We start from the raw sequence: 18,095 nt of genomic DNA on the forward strand, positions 1-18,095 counted from the left end.
TCATACCCAACATATTTGTGTCAAAACCTTTCAACAAATTTTCCAACTGATTAAAGCCTCAGTTAAAGCATTTCCAACCAATAACATGTCATTCATACATAACAAACATATCACTCCACTGCAACTTATCACCCTCTTCCATATTGGAAGCCTCACCACCTCACACACATGAGTGGTGGTCTGATAGTGCATATGAGCTTACCGTAATTCCTGTGGAACTCCGAAGTTGAAACTCCCTGCAATATGACCAATGTCATCTCTACCCTGAGTCTATTACTACCTACATCACAAGTCTATTTAATCCGTGATATTGTTAACCTGAGTTAGAACTCCTCGCATTTCCGCCCTAAGTCCCTAACTCCACCTAAAAAACATAATTGCTGCTACCACAGTTTTTTGGCATTTTTGTTTCTCTTCCTTTACCTGAGTACACTGCCTCATGACTTTATCAACAAAAAGTCATGTCCTCGATCACCCCTTTGTTTGCCACAGGATCACCCAGCTTGCACCCTCATTTATTAGTGAATAAAGAAAGAGGTACTGTTTGGACAAAACACCAAGCTTAGATCCTCTATCACTAGAATAATGCACCAGTGGACATCCACTCACAACCGAGTAGTCGACCACAAAAACATGCCCATAATTCACTTGCAACTTTCCCATCTAGCAATACCTTTGGCGATCAATTACTCGAGAAACGCGTCATACTCACTAACTTCACCAAGAAGTACCCTACAAGCCCTGCATATAACCTGCCCTACTCACAAAACTTCTTGAACGAAACCAGCATACTCAATCCCTTATGTCAAACATAAGGATTTCTCTCCCGATCTGGTTCTCCACCTCAGCCACTACATGAAGTATACCAAGACCCTTCGTGATAAACTCACAAAATACATATGTTTCTCCTTTGATGCTATCATTATCGGTTCCCAAACAACTGAATATATGTAGTCACCTATATGCTTCAACTACATATACCACGAAGTAACTGATTCAGATTCAACGGCTGCATCTCCACCTACAACCATAACACCCTGTTGTACATAGATATTTCCTTCTATCTTTTCTCCTTTCATCACTATTGAATCACCTTCACACACCTTCATTTCTCATTTTTCAGACTCGTAACTATACTCGTTAGAGTATAAAATACCCAATGAAATAACACTCTTTCCTAGACCTTCCACATGTCTTACATCATATGTTGACCTTATAGGTCACGCCCGGTTTTGATTATGACAAATGCTCATTGCATCTAATGGGTGTTTGAGACTTTGTGCAGGGACCTAAAATTGTCAAGATCAAGATGCACATAGAGTAAGTGAAGATTGAAGACCAAATTCCATTATGTTGTAATATATATTTCATTTTCTTAATTAGTCTGTAATAGTAAATTAGGGTGGTTTACTTGTAATAATCACACACCCCACGTGCATGGTATAATAAGTAAGCTCAGAACTCAAACATACCTAAAACTGGACCTAGAAAAGACCCAAGACACTCACTATTGCATTTATATGTGTTAGACACTTGAATAGGGTGATTGTGAATTAAAATAGGATAGAAATGCACACTTTATGCATTTTCGGTTGGTCGGCATATGCAGTTCATTATGCCCCCGGTCAACTGAATTTGATCTGGGTCAACCACTTGACCACATTTCGGTCGACCGAGCCATAACAGTTCATTTGACCTTGGTTGACCGAAACCCCTTGAAGTCAATAGTTTGACTTCTTGGTCGACTGAGACCTTTTTGAACTACACCAACCTGGTCGACTGAGTTCCCACGTTTGGGAACCCAATGGTTTGGTCAACTGACCAGGTAGTTCATTTCACCCTAGTCGATCGAACCGTGCTTTTTTGGAAAAATCGCCCTTCCTAGTCGACCGACCCTGAAGTTCAAAATTGGTCTGGTCGACCGAGCCATATAAACTTCAATCGACCGAAAGTCTTCTCGTCGACTGGTGCTCTCGGGTTGCCCTGCATTTTTACCATGGTTAACTTATTTTTAACAAGATTAAAAATTACTAAATGTTATTAAAACTTTTCTAATAATCCCAGCTATGTCCCCAACGGTTATAATTAATGGGGTGTCTATAAATATCCCTTCATTTGGGAAAATTAGCAACTTGATTAGCAAACAAAAAAAAAAAATTCTCTCTCAAACAAAATACTCTCTTCTACTCATACTCTTTCAAAAATCACTCAAACTTACCCTCTCAAGTTCCTCAATCCTCTATAAGTTTTTTGAATGTTTGTGCAAATAGGTCTACTCTCTCATTGTGGTGTGATTGAATCTATTTTCATTGAGAGCTAAACCTAAGTGTTCTTAGGGGGCTTTGCTCATAAGCCTATCCTAAGAAGACTTTCCTGAGCTTCTAGGTGTTGCATTTGTATTGCAATATCTGAGGAAGCTTGTATTTGTTTTTGGCTTGCAAAAACATTTTTAAGCTTGCTCAAATATCTTATGGAATTTACATTGATATATTTGTGAAAAGATATTTGTGTTTGTGATATTAATCTTTGTTGCAATATTTATTCAAGTACATATCATTTTCTGAATACAAAGATTGCATATCTTTTGCAAACCAAGCATATACACTATTTGTGTGATTGATATATTCTTCTCCTTGAAATATTTGATACATGAGTGATATCTCTATTTGAGCACCTTGATTGAGAATATCCTGAAATACAAAGATTGATTGTTGACACTCTCATGCACTCATTGCACAGATAGAAAATACATTTGAGAGTTGAAATACTCAACCACACTGAGCTTACGTATTAAATCATTTATGGTGTATGTGATTAAACGCATTTTGGTACATATTTGCTTTACATGAAAGCACTATTTTTGTACCATTTGATTGTAAAATTTGAGTGTTTCCAGGCATGGCCTGAGGGGGGGGGGGTAATCTAGCCTGATAAGGATTGTATATAAAGGTTGAGGTCAGACGTGTGCTAATTGACTTGATTTGTATAGGTGTCGCTCAACCCGTTTAAGTGAGCAAGTTATAGTGGTAATCCTTATGCTTGTTAGCCAAGGCGGGGACGTAGGCAATTGGCCGAACCTCAATAACATTTCTGTGTGTCACCCTTCTTTACTGCTTTCTAGTGCATGTGTGATTGATTAAATTGCTTGATTTATTTTCTAGCATACATTTACATTACTTACACTAGATTGACCATAGGGTTGTGAATATACTGGTATTAGGAGATTAACCTAGGGCTTAAATTTTAAAAATACCAAGTCACCCCCCCTCTTGGGATCACGGGAAAGCTAACATCATATATAGTTCTTACAACACCATCATACATTTTTGTTTTTATATGTCCAATACCAAGTATTTTGCATGAAATATTATTTACCATCAAAACACAACCAGTATTGACTGGCCTGTAGGTGTCAAACCATTTTCTGCTTGCTGTCATATGATAAGAGCATCCGATATCTAGAATCCAAGAGTCTTCTGTGAGGCACTCTGAACTTGATGAAATACACAGCATATCTCCATCACTGCATTCTGAATTTCCTTCCACTACACATGTAGATTTTGATGAACCTTGCTGATTTTTAAAATTCCCTTTCTTCCACTCCGGAAATTTCGGCCTTATGTGCCCGATTTCACTGCACTTAAAGCATTTCACATCCTTCTTCTTCTTCCTAGACTACAACCAAGATTTACCTTGGGACTTACGTCTCCCATGTTCTTGATTACCTTTTACAACAAGTCCTTCACCATGTGAAACTTCATTGCTAATCACCATTCATTGATGAAAACCAAGCAATGCACTTGTCACTTCTTCCAAATTCAGATTATCTTTGCCCAATGTAAGAGTTGTAACCAAATTTTCATAAGTTTGAGACGTAGGAAGGGAATTTAATAGCATCAATGCTTAATCTTCCTCCTCGAACGTTACATCAACATTTGCCAAATCACTCACAATTTGAATAAAAAAGTTGATATGTTGGTTCAAATAAGAACCCTCAACCATATTCAATCTTTGCTTAAGAAAAAGTTTATTCGACAAGGATTTAGACATATACTGGCTTTCAAGCTTTTGCCACACAGCCGTTGCAGATTCCTCCTCCATCATATGATAGAGAACTTCATCAGCCAAACACAAGCGTATTGTAGAAATGACCTTTACTTCCAATTCTCTTTATGTTGCTTCATCCATTCCAACCGGTAGAACACCAAAGTTTTCGATTCCATCAAATTTGACAACATCAAATCTTGCAGAAGACGATCCCGATGCCATAACAACAATTGCTCTCATACCAATTTGTTGTGGTCACTCAATGGAAGATTTAAACTTGCAAAAAATCACCAAGCCTCAGCAACACACAACCAATATGGATGAGAAACAATAATTTATCACATAAGAATAAAGCAAATGACACTCAATATTCTTTATAATGTGAAGAATAACAATACACTAGTCTTACAAAGTACTCTATAAACAAAATACATTCAGAAATACATAAATAGAAGTTTCTTGGAGGTTTCCCTCCAAATACCCAACTACCATAACGTCCAAATTCAAATTTTGAATTTTTCTTCACAGCCCAGGTGACACTCATCGATGAGTACAAGGATTCATTGACGATACGAAGAAGACCACTCGTCGACGTGTCCATACTCTCATCCACGAGTCTTCAATTCTGAGAAATTATGATTTTCGATATCTACTCATCAACGAGCTCAGGGCACTTGTCGACGAAAGCCTGCCCCTCTATCTTCTTCTTCCTTCCCTTGTTCATGAAACTCCAAGTATAAGAGCCACACCATAAACAACATTTTTGAATTGGGGGTTCCGTTCACATCATCTTTTAATTTTTCTTCCCTTTATTATTATTATTATTATTATTTTTAATGTCCCCATCATTATTTGTTTATTATTAACACATCCTTATCACACACACACACTCATGGAGACAATTTTCCACGAATGGAGGTGTTGGCTTGCTTACGTCAAAGACTTTGGCGGCTATGTTTTTGAAAAAGGAGCATGGATCTGATGACATTCCCTCTTTCAGTGGTGGCTTTCGGCAAGAAAGTCTTGAAATCTGGCTGATGTAGAACATTCAAAATTGGGTGGTGGCAGCTTCTTGCGAAATTCCTCAATCTAGTTCGAGTGCTTGGCGTGGTGCATGATTTGAGACTTGATCCAGGCCAAGTCTTGAAGTTCATGGAGACCCTCGCAAGTAACCTCTTTTGGATCGGGCAGCGTGGAATTTATCGTATGGTTGGCAGAGAGTTTGGTGCTCGAGATGCGGCAGTATTGTATTCCTTCTGTAGATTTCGGAGCCTTATTTCTTATTCCCCTACGAAAGATCCTTTTGATGTGAAAATGGCCCTCCAGCTTCCCACAAACTCTTGGGGAAGCCACCTTCACGCATCATCCTATACACTTCAAGCTTCATAAAGATCTTATTTGCGCTCGATCCTTGGATAATTAAGGCCCTCTGGGATGATTTGAGGAAATCATACCCGATGGTGTTGTCAATGAATGCAAGGAAGTTATCGAAGTAGCCATCAACATTCAACAGACCTATAGGCTTGTCATGAATGCCTAATTGTGCCCAACTTAGGGCTTCGAATAAAACATCCATGGCTTCACATCCTCCAGGCAATGCGATGAAGCAATCAGCATACCGGGCTATTTCAACCTTCCTATGATTTAGGTAGGGTACGATCCTCAACTCCCCAATCATCTTTTTCCCTCAATGTGCTTTGAGGGTAAAGGTGAGCACATGGCCACTGCCATTACCGATGATTCGAGCTACCCGAATAAGAATTCTAGTGCTCTCTCCACCGTAGACAAGGTCAAGCCTTTTTTAGGCTAGCTCCCTTCCCAGCTCAACAATGACATCCCTATAGCTGCTTCTTCTATCCATTGTACAGACATGCTTGAACTTTGAGTTTGAAGGCTCTAGTTGACTAGCCATCTTTTTTTTTTTTTCTTACCAAGATGCGGTTGATTAAAGATGGAAAGAGGCTGAGAAGTGAAGGCGTGATGCCTAGAGTTCAAAGAGGGCAAACTCTTTTTATGGGGAAGGGGCCTCTTGTTGCTACCTAAGTTATGAGGGTAGGTGGCTACCACGTGTTGTAAAAGCTGAGAGAATGTGCCGCGGAAGTCAAAAGAGTGATGCATGCCATGGAAGTTAAAAGTGTGACGTGTGTCGCAGAAGTCAAGAAAGCGATATGTGTTGCAAAATACGTTGCCTGCATAGTGACTTCTGCCCTTTTCGGTTGACACGAGCACCTCTTTTGAATAGCTAAATTTGACCTTATACCCCACATACAATTTTCGATGGGGATAAGATTCCCTCGCTTTTGGTGTCAGATGGTGGAGATCCTGTACCTCCACTAGCGTCAATAGGGTGAATTTCATAGTTGGCATGTCGAGCTCTGGCAAGGTCGGCACCTTGCAATGGAAAAAGGGGAAGAGTCTCCTCAACCAATTGGTGAGAGAAAGATCTTTCTTCTCCCTTTCCTGGTGTGAAGCTTTCTAACAAGTGGTCTTGGAGTTAGGCCGAGTAGTTGAAGTAGCATCACAAGGAGCACAAACAACGTTATGCCCATGCCTAACCTTGTAGTTCCTAAACCAAGTAGACATTTGAAGACTTTATCTCACCAAATTTCCAAAGATAAGCAGCAACCTATGAGGAGTTTGCCCAACTAGGAACCCGTCCTCCACTTTTTGCGAACATCTCGTTCATATTTCGCACCTGGACTTTTGTTAGGCAGCAACACTTGCACTTTTGCTACTAAACATGCTTCATTATTTTACACTTGTGTAGGAGAATGAATGTTAAGAACTATAACGAGCATGATAAAACCTCTCTCGTAAATAGAGTCGTAAGAGGGAGTTAGGGCTCTTCTCATGCTCCTACCACTTCATCAATACTTTAATTGTAATTAACCCCACCCTTAGGTCACCACTTGGGTTGGTGGCCTAGTGGCAGGGAGCCGACTATGCATCCATGAGGTTGCGAGTTCGAGTCTCGGTACCCTCACTTCACCCAAGTAGCCCTATGCCCTGGACTTGCTTTGTGGGTAAGTGAGCTGCAACCGATGATTTCCACCTATGAGGCTGTTTTTTACTACTACAGTACCTATTTTATATATATATATATATATATATATATATATATATATATATATATTTGTATATATCATATAGGAGTAAATTATAGGAAAAATCTAGCCCTTCTCCTCCCATTTTAATGGACACGTGTGGCTTAAGTTAGATCCGTAGGTCAACATCGGCACTTATTGAAGTGCTGGCGATGTCACTACTATCTGTCCGGGATCTTTTTTGGCAGTGTTGGACTCTTGCAATGCTGCCGGAATGGGTCGAAAAAAAGGGGAAGAACACCCATTTCTTCGAAAAATGAGGAAGGGCTGCCCCTCTTCTCCTTGTGGCCTTTGGTGAGGATGCTCATAACGGGCCATCGGGTTCTAGTACGTGTGTCTCAACGCATAGTGGTGCTACTGGAAGTGGGTGAATGGACAAGCATCTTCGGGGATCTTCCCTGTGGTGACTGTGGTGTTGATACTGTAAGGGCTATGACCTATTGAAGTGATAATAGTGGTAAGCTTTATAGTCGGAGCATTGCTGATGGGGATAATAGTATTGGCACGAGCAGTAGAGGTAGTAGTAGGTGCACTGCTCGGGGTGGCAGTGGAAGAAAAGGTAAGATCGATGATTGGTGGGGCAGCAGTTAAAGTGACAACCTTCTCAACCGATACCTGCCTACACCTACGGTTTTAAAACCATAAGCTTACATTCTTTGGCTTGATCGGATCATGTTGTCGGAGTCATTCTACGAGCAAAGATGCCAGCTTTATAGAAGGGAGTTCCCCTTCATTGTTGCGGAAGGCATCCTCTAGAATTTCCAGCTACTCCTCTCTAGGCGTTTACCTGTGGCTTGGTGATCTAGCATTGCTTTCAGCAACTTGGGGAGTTGGGTGAGTTGGCATCATCTTCAATTGAATGAAGCGAGCAAGGAAACAACCAAAGAGGAAACTTGGGAAGAGCGAACCTCTATGACTTATCTTCTTGCCCCTTTGATGTTGGTCCTTTTTTTTTTCTTTTTAATTTTTAAATATTTATTATTATTATTATTATTATTATTATTATTATTATTATTATTATTATTATTATTACTATTACTATTATTATTGGTCGTTCATAGCTTATACTTTTGCGAGCCAGGAGTATTTTGGGCATAAGGGTTGAACCTTATGCAGAGTTGCGCTTAAGGAATTTACCATTGACTGGGCTGATACTAACACTATTAGTTTTGGTGTACTCCCAAGAAGGGGGGGGGGTGAATTGGGTATTTAAAAACTTTTTCCTAGGTTAAATCGGATCAACAATATTATGCAACCTAGGGTCTGTCTATACAAAAATAAACCCAATCATTCACAATAAAACATACATGTGCAGTAAATAAATTAATGAAATGAAAAGAACAAGCACGATATGTTATGTGAGTTTGGCCAACTGTGCCTATGTTTTCGCCTTGGCTACACCAGCACAAGGATTCCACTACGGCTCACTTAACGGGTGGAGGGACACCGTTTACAATCAAGTCAATTAGCGGGGCTGACCTCAACCTACACCTTACTAGGATGGTACACCTAACTTTCCTAACCGAGTCTAAGCCAATCTAGGACTATTCAACAGGGCTAGTCTCCCACTTCACGACCGTGCCTAGAATAAAACAGATGTAAAATTTTACGTACAAACAAAGGCTTCTTACATAAGCAGATATGTACCACTACACACAATATAATCAATGCACCTCAATGATGTAAGAACTATAAGCTTGATGATCTACCTGTGCAATCAACACTCAAGGATGTATAATCTCAAATATGCGCAGAGTGTTCTAACAAGCTAATCTTTGAAAGCAAAGTATATTAAATCTCAATATCATATTAGTGTTTCAAAGATACTAGCAATGATATTCAAATGAACTCAAAAATATTTTCTTCAATGTAGTAAGCACAAGAGTTTTTTGAAAACAAGATTTGAAAATGATTTTTGCACACAAAAATATAGGCTTAGGTAACTTGCAATGACAATGCAAGAACCACAACCTTCCAAGTCTTCCCACACAAGATTTATCAAGTTAAGTTAGTGGAAGAACTTGATGCTTCTACTCTCAATAAAATCAAACAATCAATATAATCTAATGAGAGTATTAGCAAGTATGAATGAAGAACAAGCAGACAAAATATACTCACAATACTTGCAAGATCAAGAAGGATGCTGTGTATAAGTGCTTTGGAGTATTATAGGCTAAAGAAAGATTTTTGAATTTGAGAGAGTTTGGCCCAAATCAATTTTGTTAATCCATGCTAATTATTGCAAATGAACATGTATATATAGGCAAGGAGGAATTTTTGACCTTTGGAGACTCAATGGGGATAATTAGAAAAGTATAAAATAGGTTTAGAAAAATTAACCTAGTTTTACCCCTTTTAATTTTTAGTAAAAATTAATCTACTCCGCGAGATTCGAGTGCTCGAATAGACTCACTCAAAAATTCACTTTTTAAAGGTCCGGGTGCCTGAAATCAGATTTGGTTGGCTGAACCAAAGTTAGTAGCATTCTATCCGAAGTTCAGGTGCCCAAAGCTAAGTTCCGTTAATCGAACTAGCCAATTCGGTCGCTTGAGGCCATAATGAACATGAAGGTTCGGGTGCCTGGGTAGTTGAAAAGTGTTCTGACACCGGTTCGGGTGCTCGAGGGAGATACGCTCAAAAGTGGTTCGGGTGCCCAAACACAAAGTCAACATGTTGACTTTTTTAGTTGCTCGAGGTGTATTACAAGCCATGGTTTAGTCGCCCGACCTCTCTCATGATTTTCAATTAAGATCCAAATTTTGCCTACTTAATTTCCCTTGATATAGAGAGTGATATTGGGGACTTACTTAAGTGATTGTGCAAGACCTAGGATATTTTCTAAGGCTGTTTGAGATAGTCTCAAAAATCCAGCGTCGGTTGACCGAAGGGTGCCCGCTAAGGTTTTTCTAAAGTCTTGAGCTTGTAGTTCCTACATGCATGATATGCATTAAATATTGTAGACCTTTTTCCTATTTACTATTACAGATCCGAATTGAATGATAATATAAATTACAACATCAACTAATCTTCAGGGTCTTTAGGCTTCAAGCTTTCACGTGCCATCAAATATGAACTTGCCAATAAGAACCTGCACAAAAACTTGAAAGTCATCAAATACAAAGAGTATTTGTCATTATCAAAATCAAGAATGACTTATAAGGTCAACAGATTCCATCCTGGTCAAGTAGCATATAGGCGTTATTGGTGTAAGTCTTATGCACTAGATATGAGCCATCCCATTTGGAGGTAAGTTTGTCACCAGGGCGATGTTTCAGATTAATGGACCATTGAACTACAAGGACTAGGTCTCTTACCTAGAATGCTCATGGGCAGACCTTGCAGTTAAAGGCCTTGGTGAGTCGGGCTTGGTAGCATTCCAACTTTTGTTGTCCTTGGAGCCTCTTCTCATCTATGGCCTCCAATGCTTCCAATCGTAAGTGCGCATTTTCCTCTTCAGTGAGCCCTTCTTGTACTGCCATGCGTAGTGACGGTATTTGCCTTTCTAGTGGTAGCACGACTTCAACACCATAGACAAGGGCATATGGCATTGACTGAGTAGGCGTATGATAAGTCATGTGGGATGCCTAAAATGCTTTGGGGACTCGATCATGCCAAACTCACTTTGTTTTGGAGACCACTTTGCACAACAAGTTACCAAGGGTCTTATTGAATGCTTTGGCCAACTTATTAGCAGAAGCATTATACATGGAAGATTTATACTGCTTTAAGTCAAATTTCTCGCATAGTATGTGCATCAAACTATTATAGAACTGCTTCCCATTGTTGATGATGATGAATCGAGGAATGTCGTAACAATATATTAGGTGAGTCCTAATAAAGTTGACGACATGCTCTTTCTTTACTTCTCAAAGTGGGATTGCTTCAAACCATTTAGAGAAGTTATTTGTGGCGGCCAAAAATATACAAGTGCCCTAGGGAGGACTTAGGTAGAGGCCCAGCCAAGCACTTGTTTGATCAGATTACAATATTTAAACTATGGATCCCTTCAATTATATTTTGATTTTAAAGTATGTGAAGGGTTTAGTTAATCTCTCAAACCTTTGTTCTAAGGTGGGAGAAATGGGACATGCTTTGCTACCTTTTTCTCTTTATGTCGGTGGGCTAGAACTCGACAATTCTTTGACTCTTCTCTCTTGTTTAATCTTAACACCCTTTCTTTTGAATGGGAAATCAAATTTAATGTGCCTAATCTTTTTACATAAGAAGCAGGTGGTGTAAACATAAGGACTGAAGGAGATACTAGCATAATATTTTTATGCTCTTACAAAGTACCCCATGTATAGGTTCTTTCTTTTCCTATTTTCAATTCCATTTTAACTTACGCCTTCTTTTATCTGAGGTCATATTTTGCAAGCTTAAGAGTTTGTCAAATTTTTCATTGCCCCTAGTAAATGTATGAATGATCTTAGCTTGGTCCTCAATTTTTCTTTCTAGGCCTTGAGTTTTTAAATCTTTTAAGCTTTTGCAAACACCTGGTAGTTTTATGAATTCTTTGGTCATTGTGTTTACTTTACACTCAAGTTCTAGAAGAAGAAGATCCTTTTTATTATCACTATAAGTTTGGGATCTTAAATCTTTTAACACTTTTTCCAATATTGCATCCTTGTTATCCAATCTTATGATTTTCAAATCCTTTTCTTTTACAACAAGAATTGTTCATTCTACGTCTTTCAATAAAGCCTCATTCTTTTTTTTTTCAAAAAGTATAGTGTTTAAGTACTTTAACAAAAGACTTATGAGTTTTAAAATATTCCTTTTTAAGTTCCTCATAAGTCGGCATGCAATCATCATCAGATTCATCCTAAGATCTACTACTAGAATTATCACAAATTATATCACATGTTTTATCACAATCATTGCATGAATCGTTATGAGAATCATTATAAAAAGTAGAAGGAGAGGAGTGTACGTCTTCATCGATTAATGCAATTATGCCATAATTTTCCGCAACTTGATTATTTGAGCATGAATCTTCCCAAGTGGTGGACTTCTTTTCTTTGGTCTCTCCAAATCTCCTATCGAGACCTTCCTATATTTCCTTAGCACTTTGACATGACTTAATTTTACAAAAGAAATTAGTATCTAAGGAAAGAAATAAAATATTCATTTTAGAGATGTGGATAATTTCCATAATTTAATAATAAGAGGAGGAAAGAAAAGGAGAAAAATTAAATAGGGTCTCATCGACGAACACAAGGGATTCATCGATGAGCCCACATGAGGGTCTCGTCGACGGGGACGTGTTTCGTCAACGAGAAGATATCGAGAGGGTATTTTTCAGTTCGGAATTTCATCGACGAGGAGTAGGCATTCATCAACGAACTTCCTTTCTGACTTTATCGACGAAGTGACGTGGCTCGTCGACGAAAGCCACTGTATAAATAGCCTAAACTTGATTTTTTTTAGCTGAAATTCTCGCACAAATCACTCTCTCTCTCCTCAGTTCATCCCCTCCCCCTTCTCTCTAAGTTTTTAGGCCAAATTGTCATCGGTTCGACGATCCAAGGGCACCACGACACTCCTGGAAAAGTTCTCTTCAAGTCTGCTGGAGTGGATCGTTAGTGGGGCTGACTTGAATTCCATCCCAATTTCAGGGTAAGACATTTAATTTAGTATTTTCCTTTTTCATAATTATAACAAATGTAGTACATGGAGAAATACTAATGTTTCATTCTGGGAGATGTGATTTTCAAGGTGTTGAGTGGGGACCCTACGGGTGTGGGAAAGATACAGAAAAATGGGCTTTTCAGAAACCAAGTAAGGGAAATATGCTGTGCTGGGAAATTTTAGCAAAGATATTAGAAATTATATATATATTTATATATTTATACCAATTTATTATTCAGTTTTATAGATTATGAGTTTTAATATCTTTGTGGCCTGAGTGTATGTTTACCAGATATAGAAATTATATAGTTTTTCCCAGCATATCATGATTTACAGTATATACAGGTATAGACGAATATTTACCAGACAGATATTTATCAAATAAGTATTACAGTTTTTATTAATATCAGTATATTACAGCAATTACAGAATACCATGTTTCCTAAAACCATAACACTTAGATTTACAAATTATATAGACAGATTAAACAAACAATTATTATAGACAGATATACAGTTATTACAGTCAGATACTACAGATATGTGATCAAATATCACAGTATATACAATTCAGATTTACAGTGTTATGGTTATTCTGGAAACATGATGAAAATAGTTGAAAGATTATAGTTATATATATATATATATATATATATATATGTATGTATATATAGTATTAGATCCCTGATAAAATATTATAGACAGATACAGATAACAGAGCATGGTACTATTGCTATTTATAGATCAGAGTGCAACCACATATCTTAGATAGTATGTGGGTACCGTCAACTACGCTCGGAGAGCTTGCATACTCCCAAGATCATGGGTTGAGGGGGCCCAATTTGACGAGGTAGTTTTCCAGTTCCATGCTAGGAGTGGATGCAGTTTCGTTGGACTGAGGAAGGGTAGAGTATAGTGATTTACCTGGTAGGCCAACTAGAGTTAAGTCTCGCCTACAAGCTACACAACCCTGTCATGAGGGGTCAAATCATGACATACAGATTTCCAGGAAAAATCACAGTTATGTATATGTATACAAATTTACAGTGTTTGATAAATATAGTACGATATTCGTAGTATTAAAAGTAGAAAATTAGATGATACAATTATATTTTAAACTATGATGGATGTATGATATACTTTGTATAGATTTACTGTTTTATACAGTTTCAAATGTTATTACAATAGTTAAGCAATTTGGTCGCCACACAATAGTAATAGCATATTTCCACTTGTTAAGCATCGTCTCATCCCATTACTTTATCATTTTTTAGGTGAGCCAGATAGGTGAGCAGATCAGGCTCACAGATAGAGTGACCTCTTGATTGCCCTGTCTATAGGGTAAGTGTGGTCAGAGCGTTGTGTTTTTGGATTGATGGTACTGTTGAGGGATGTAAAAATGTAACTATGGTATGGAAATACTGAATTCTAGTATTGTATGTGTACATATGGTTGTATGATTTATGTTTTCTGCTGCATAGGTGTCTATTATGTACAGGAATACCTCAATACCCATCTGTGACCTGAGATTCTATAGCAAGGGTATTAGAGTAGCTTATGTGTTTATATGTTTATTTTAAAGAACAATGGTGTAATTTTTTAGTCGTTACATTCACAGCACCGAAGTTTACTTGCATTGATTCCATGTCCTTTTCATTTAACTCATTTTCTAATTTTGGAATTTCAACATTATTGACAATTTTCATGGACACAACATTCCCTTGAGCAATAACTTTCCAAGTCCTCCAATTCATTGATTTTATAAACACAACCATTCTTAATTTCTAATCAGTAAAATTTTCACCATAAAACATTGGAGGGCTTGTACAAAACTTTCCCTCACAAGATGGGGATACACCAACAAGACCCATTTTGATATTTTGCAAAAACATTTAAGTCTATACAACAAGGCTTTGATACCAATTTGTGAGATTGGTGTATTCCCAAGAGGGAGGGGGGTGAATTGGAAATTTAAAAACTTCTTAGGTCAATTATTCTCTATATTAAGATCCACAATCAGTACAACTCAACCTAGGGTCTCTCTAAAACAATTACCAATCCGATAACGATATATAGTAATAATTTAAATCATGCACAACATTCACAATATATCAAATATAAGAATACATGTGCAGAAAAGCTAAATAGTAAAGAGTTAGAGAGACATAGAATATGTTATCAAGGTTCGACAATCGTGCCTTGAAAACCAAGGTGTAGTCCCAAAAGGGTGGTGAATTGGTCATTACAATTTTCTTTTAATTATTTAGAAGATTCTTAACCTCTTGTTGATTTAACAATCACACAACTAGTCCTTAGTTCTTTATTCAATCCACAACTACAACACAACTCAAGCAAATCAAAACTTAAACATTCATCCAATCAATCAACCAAAGTGTTCAACCCACAAAATTCAATATTCAGCACTTTACCAATTCTCAACTTTTGTAGCCTTGTGTATATGAAATTGATTTAAGCCTTGTAGTAATGAAATTTTTTTCTTCAATGCAAACCACAAATCAAATTTGCAACAACTCAGAATTTGAATAAACTCTCAGTTAATTTATCTCTAGGTGTTAACCAATGAATGTACTCCCTTTGAGCTTTCCGCAAAGTATTGATCAACTAACGTACTCCATTTCGGTTTCCGTAATCCCAAATCAAAATTAAACTTAAGTTTACTTGATTTCCAAATTATGAACCATATATGATTAAGAAATTAAATCATCCACGTAGTTTATATGTTTTCTGAAAATAAAGAGAGTAAAGGAAAGAGAGTGACACCCGGTTTTTTACAAGGTTCGTCTTATCCCCAGCCTACGTCCTTGCCTTTGGCAAACCACCAAAGGATTCCACTAAACTAGTTCCTTTCCAAGTGGAACAAGACCATTACACACTCCTTCAATAGGCTAGAGTACTACCTCTCCAAGTGATACCCCTCACTCGATCACTCCTTCAATAGGCTAGAGTTGCACCTCTCCAAGCGATACCCCATGCTTGGTCAACGATCTAAACACCTTGAATCATCCAAGAACTACAAAAAATATGAAGTAAACACTGCGTACAAGAACACTCTCAAAACAGAGTAAATAAGAACACTTTCAAATATTTTCATTTTGATTTTTAAACTCTAGTTATTTGAAAAAACTCAAATATAACTTTTTTAAAATCATTTTCAAAGGTTTCTCAAGAACTGGTCTCTAAGTTTTTGTATATTAAAGAGTTTCAAAAGATATTTAAAATATGAAGCACTTAAATAAAGACTTCTTAGGATTTTTGACATTCTAAGTGCTTGAGTCTTCATGCTTGTCTTTTGAGCTCTCTCTTTTTGCTTTTCTTTGACTCTTTTGCTTTGCTTTTCTTTGGCTCTTTTGTCTTCAATCTTTAAGCTTTTAGCATATTCTCTTTAACATCCACACTCTCATGATCTTCAATCTTTAATAGATATCATCTTTGCATCTATGCTTTGACTCATCTTTGTGATCATTTTACTTTATATTCTCATTCTTAAATCTGGAAATATCATTACTCAACCAAATATGTTATGTTCTACTGGTTTGTTAGCATCAAAACAGGATGTTAAGCCTTGTAAGGCAAACACGCCTACATCCCTGCCTCTAGCAAACCAGTTGGACGATTCCACTAATGCTCACCTAACGGGCAGAGTGACACCATTTACAACACAATTTCCTTACTGGGGAAGGAAAACCCCAGCTCACATTCACATGGCGGAGCCCAACCTATACAATTGATCCTTACGAGCTATATCACCACCTCCTCAAGCCACGCTTAGAATACAAAAATATCAAATGTTTTTCGTACAAATAAATTTTCTTATACAATAAGCAGATGATGTAGAAAGTTAAGCTCAAATGCACTCTAGTATAATGTGAGTTTATGCTCAATAGAGTACATAGATTTTATCTCTCAACATGTATTTATCGGACGAAATGAGAGATGATATATAAAGTGATCTTTGAATCAAATATACAAAAATCGGTAAGTGTTGTAAAAACCCCAAAAAGAGATATAAAATATTAGTGGATTGATTTCAAAAAAAAATTAAAAATAAAATAATTAAAAATAATTATATTAATTAATTAATTAAACTAATTTAAAAAAAAAGAAAAAAATTTAATTAATGAATCGAATTTAAAAGAAAAAGAAAAAGAAAAAGAAAAAAAATTAATTAAAATTAATTTTTATTTTTTTAATAAAATATATTATTATTATTAATATTAATTAAATATATTTATTATTATTATTATATATATATATATATATATATATATATGTTAACCACCTGAAGCTTCTTGAAGCTTCAGGTGGATTCCTAAAGTTTAATTCACGCACCCCCAGTATGATTTTCATACTATTCTTCTTCTTCTTCTTCTTCTTTTCTTTTATTTTCTCTTCTCTGCAACTCTCTATAATCTCTCTCTCTCCTCACGTTCTCTCTTCCTCTCTCCTCAATTTCGTGATGGATTTTCGCCCGATCGAAAATCCGAAGATACCACTGGACTCCATTCGCCGCTGCTGTCATTTCTACTGGAGCGGATCGGTGGTAGGAGCGGCATAAGCGTATTCCCTGGGGTAAGCCATTTTCCCATTTTTATTTAATTTCTTGCAAAATATAAGCCCAATTGACGAACGAATGCCACCACAAGAATCTAGGGATGATTCTCTACAAGTCTAATGGGACGGAATTCTCGTGGGGGTGTCGGGCCAAAACCCCAAATTTGGGGTGCGGCGATTATTAAGGGGCTTATTTTTAATTAATTAGCATTAATTTAGAAATGTTAAAATATTAAGCATCTAGGACTGAAGTAGGATTTCTGAAATTTAGGGCTCAGGTGAGTGCTGCGGGTGTAATTTTGGGACCCGCAGGAAAAATTTGGAAAATTAAGTATGGATATTAAATAATAGTTTAAATATTAATTTGAGGTATATGGAGCCTAAGGAAGGCTAGATGAGTATTATTTTGGAGAAATAGATTAATTAATCTGGGGAAAATATAAATTGCAAGAATTAGATTTCGGGCGCCAAGGGCGTGAAATTTTGGGTCCTAAGGAATTTCTCAATAGTCAGGTAAGGGAATAAACTAAATCAGTAATTTTTCCATACAAATTATTATTGATTATGAGTAAATTTATTTTCAGAAAAGCATATGTTATATTGTGTATTACAAATGAAATGTACGATTAGGAAAATACTGCTATGATGATTAAAATGTATATGTATGTGTGAGATGTAAGGAATTCACGATTTTAGAATATGAAGTATGACTTTTAACAGCATATGTGTGGCATGAATATTATTT

General features: G+C 37.0%; 1 protein-coding gene across 1 annotated transcript; it reads right to left on the bottom strand.

Moving 5' to 3' along the window:
* Positions 1–5,335: 5,335 nt before the first annotated feature.
* On the bottom strand, positions 5,336–5,725 carry LOC131148247 (cytokinin riboside 5'-monophosphate phosphoribohydrolase LOG5-like). The gene has a single exon (XM_058097972.1). It carries the CDS (start codon positions 5,723–5,725, stop codon positions 5,336–5,338), a length of 390 nt encoding a protein of 129 aa, XP_057953955.1.
* Positions 5,726–18,095: the final 12,370 nt, after the last annotated feature.

This window comes from Malania oleifera, chromosome 2 (genome assembly GCF_029873635.1).
Source record: "Malania oleifera isolate guangnan ecotype guangnan chromosome 2, ASM2987363v1, whole genome shotgun sequence".
Lineage (NCBI taxonomy): Eukaryota > Viridiplantae > Streptophyta > Magnoliopsida > Santalales > Ximeniaceae > Malania > Malania oleifera.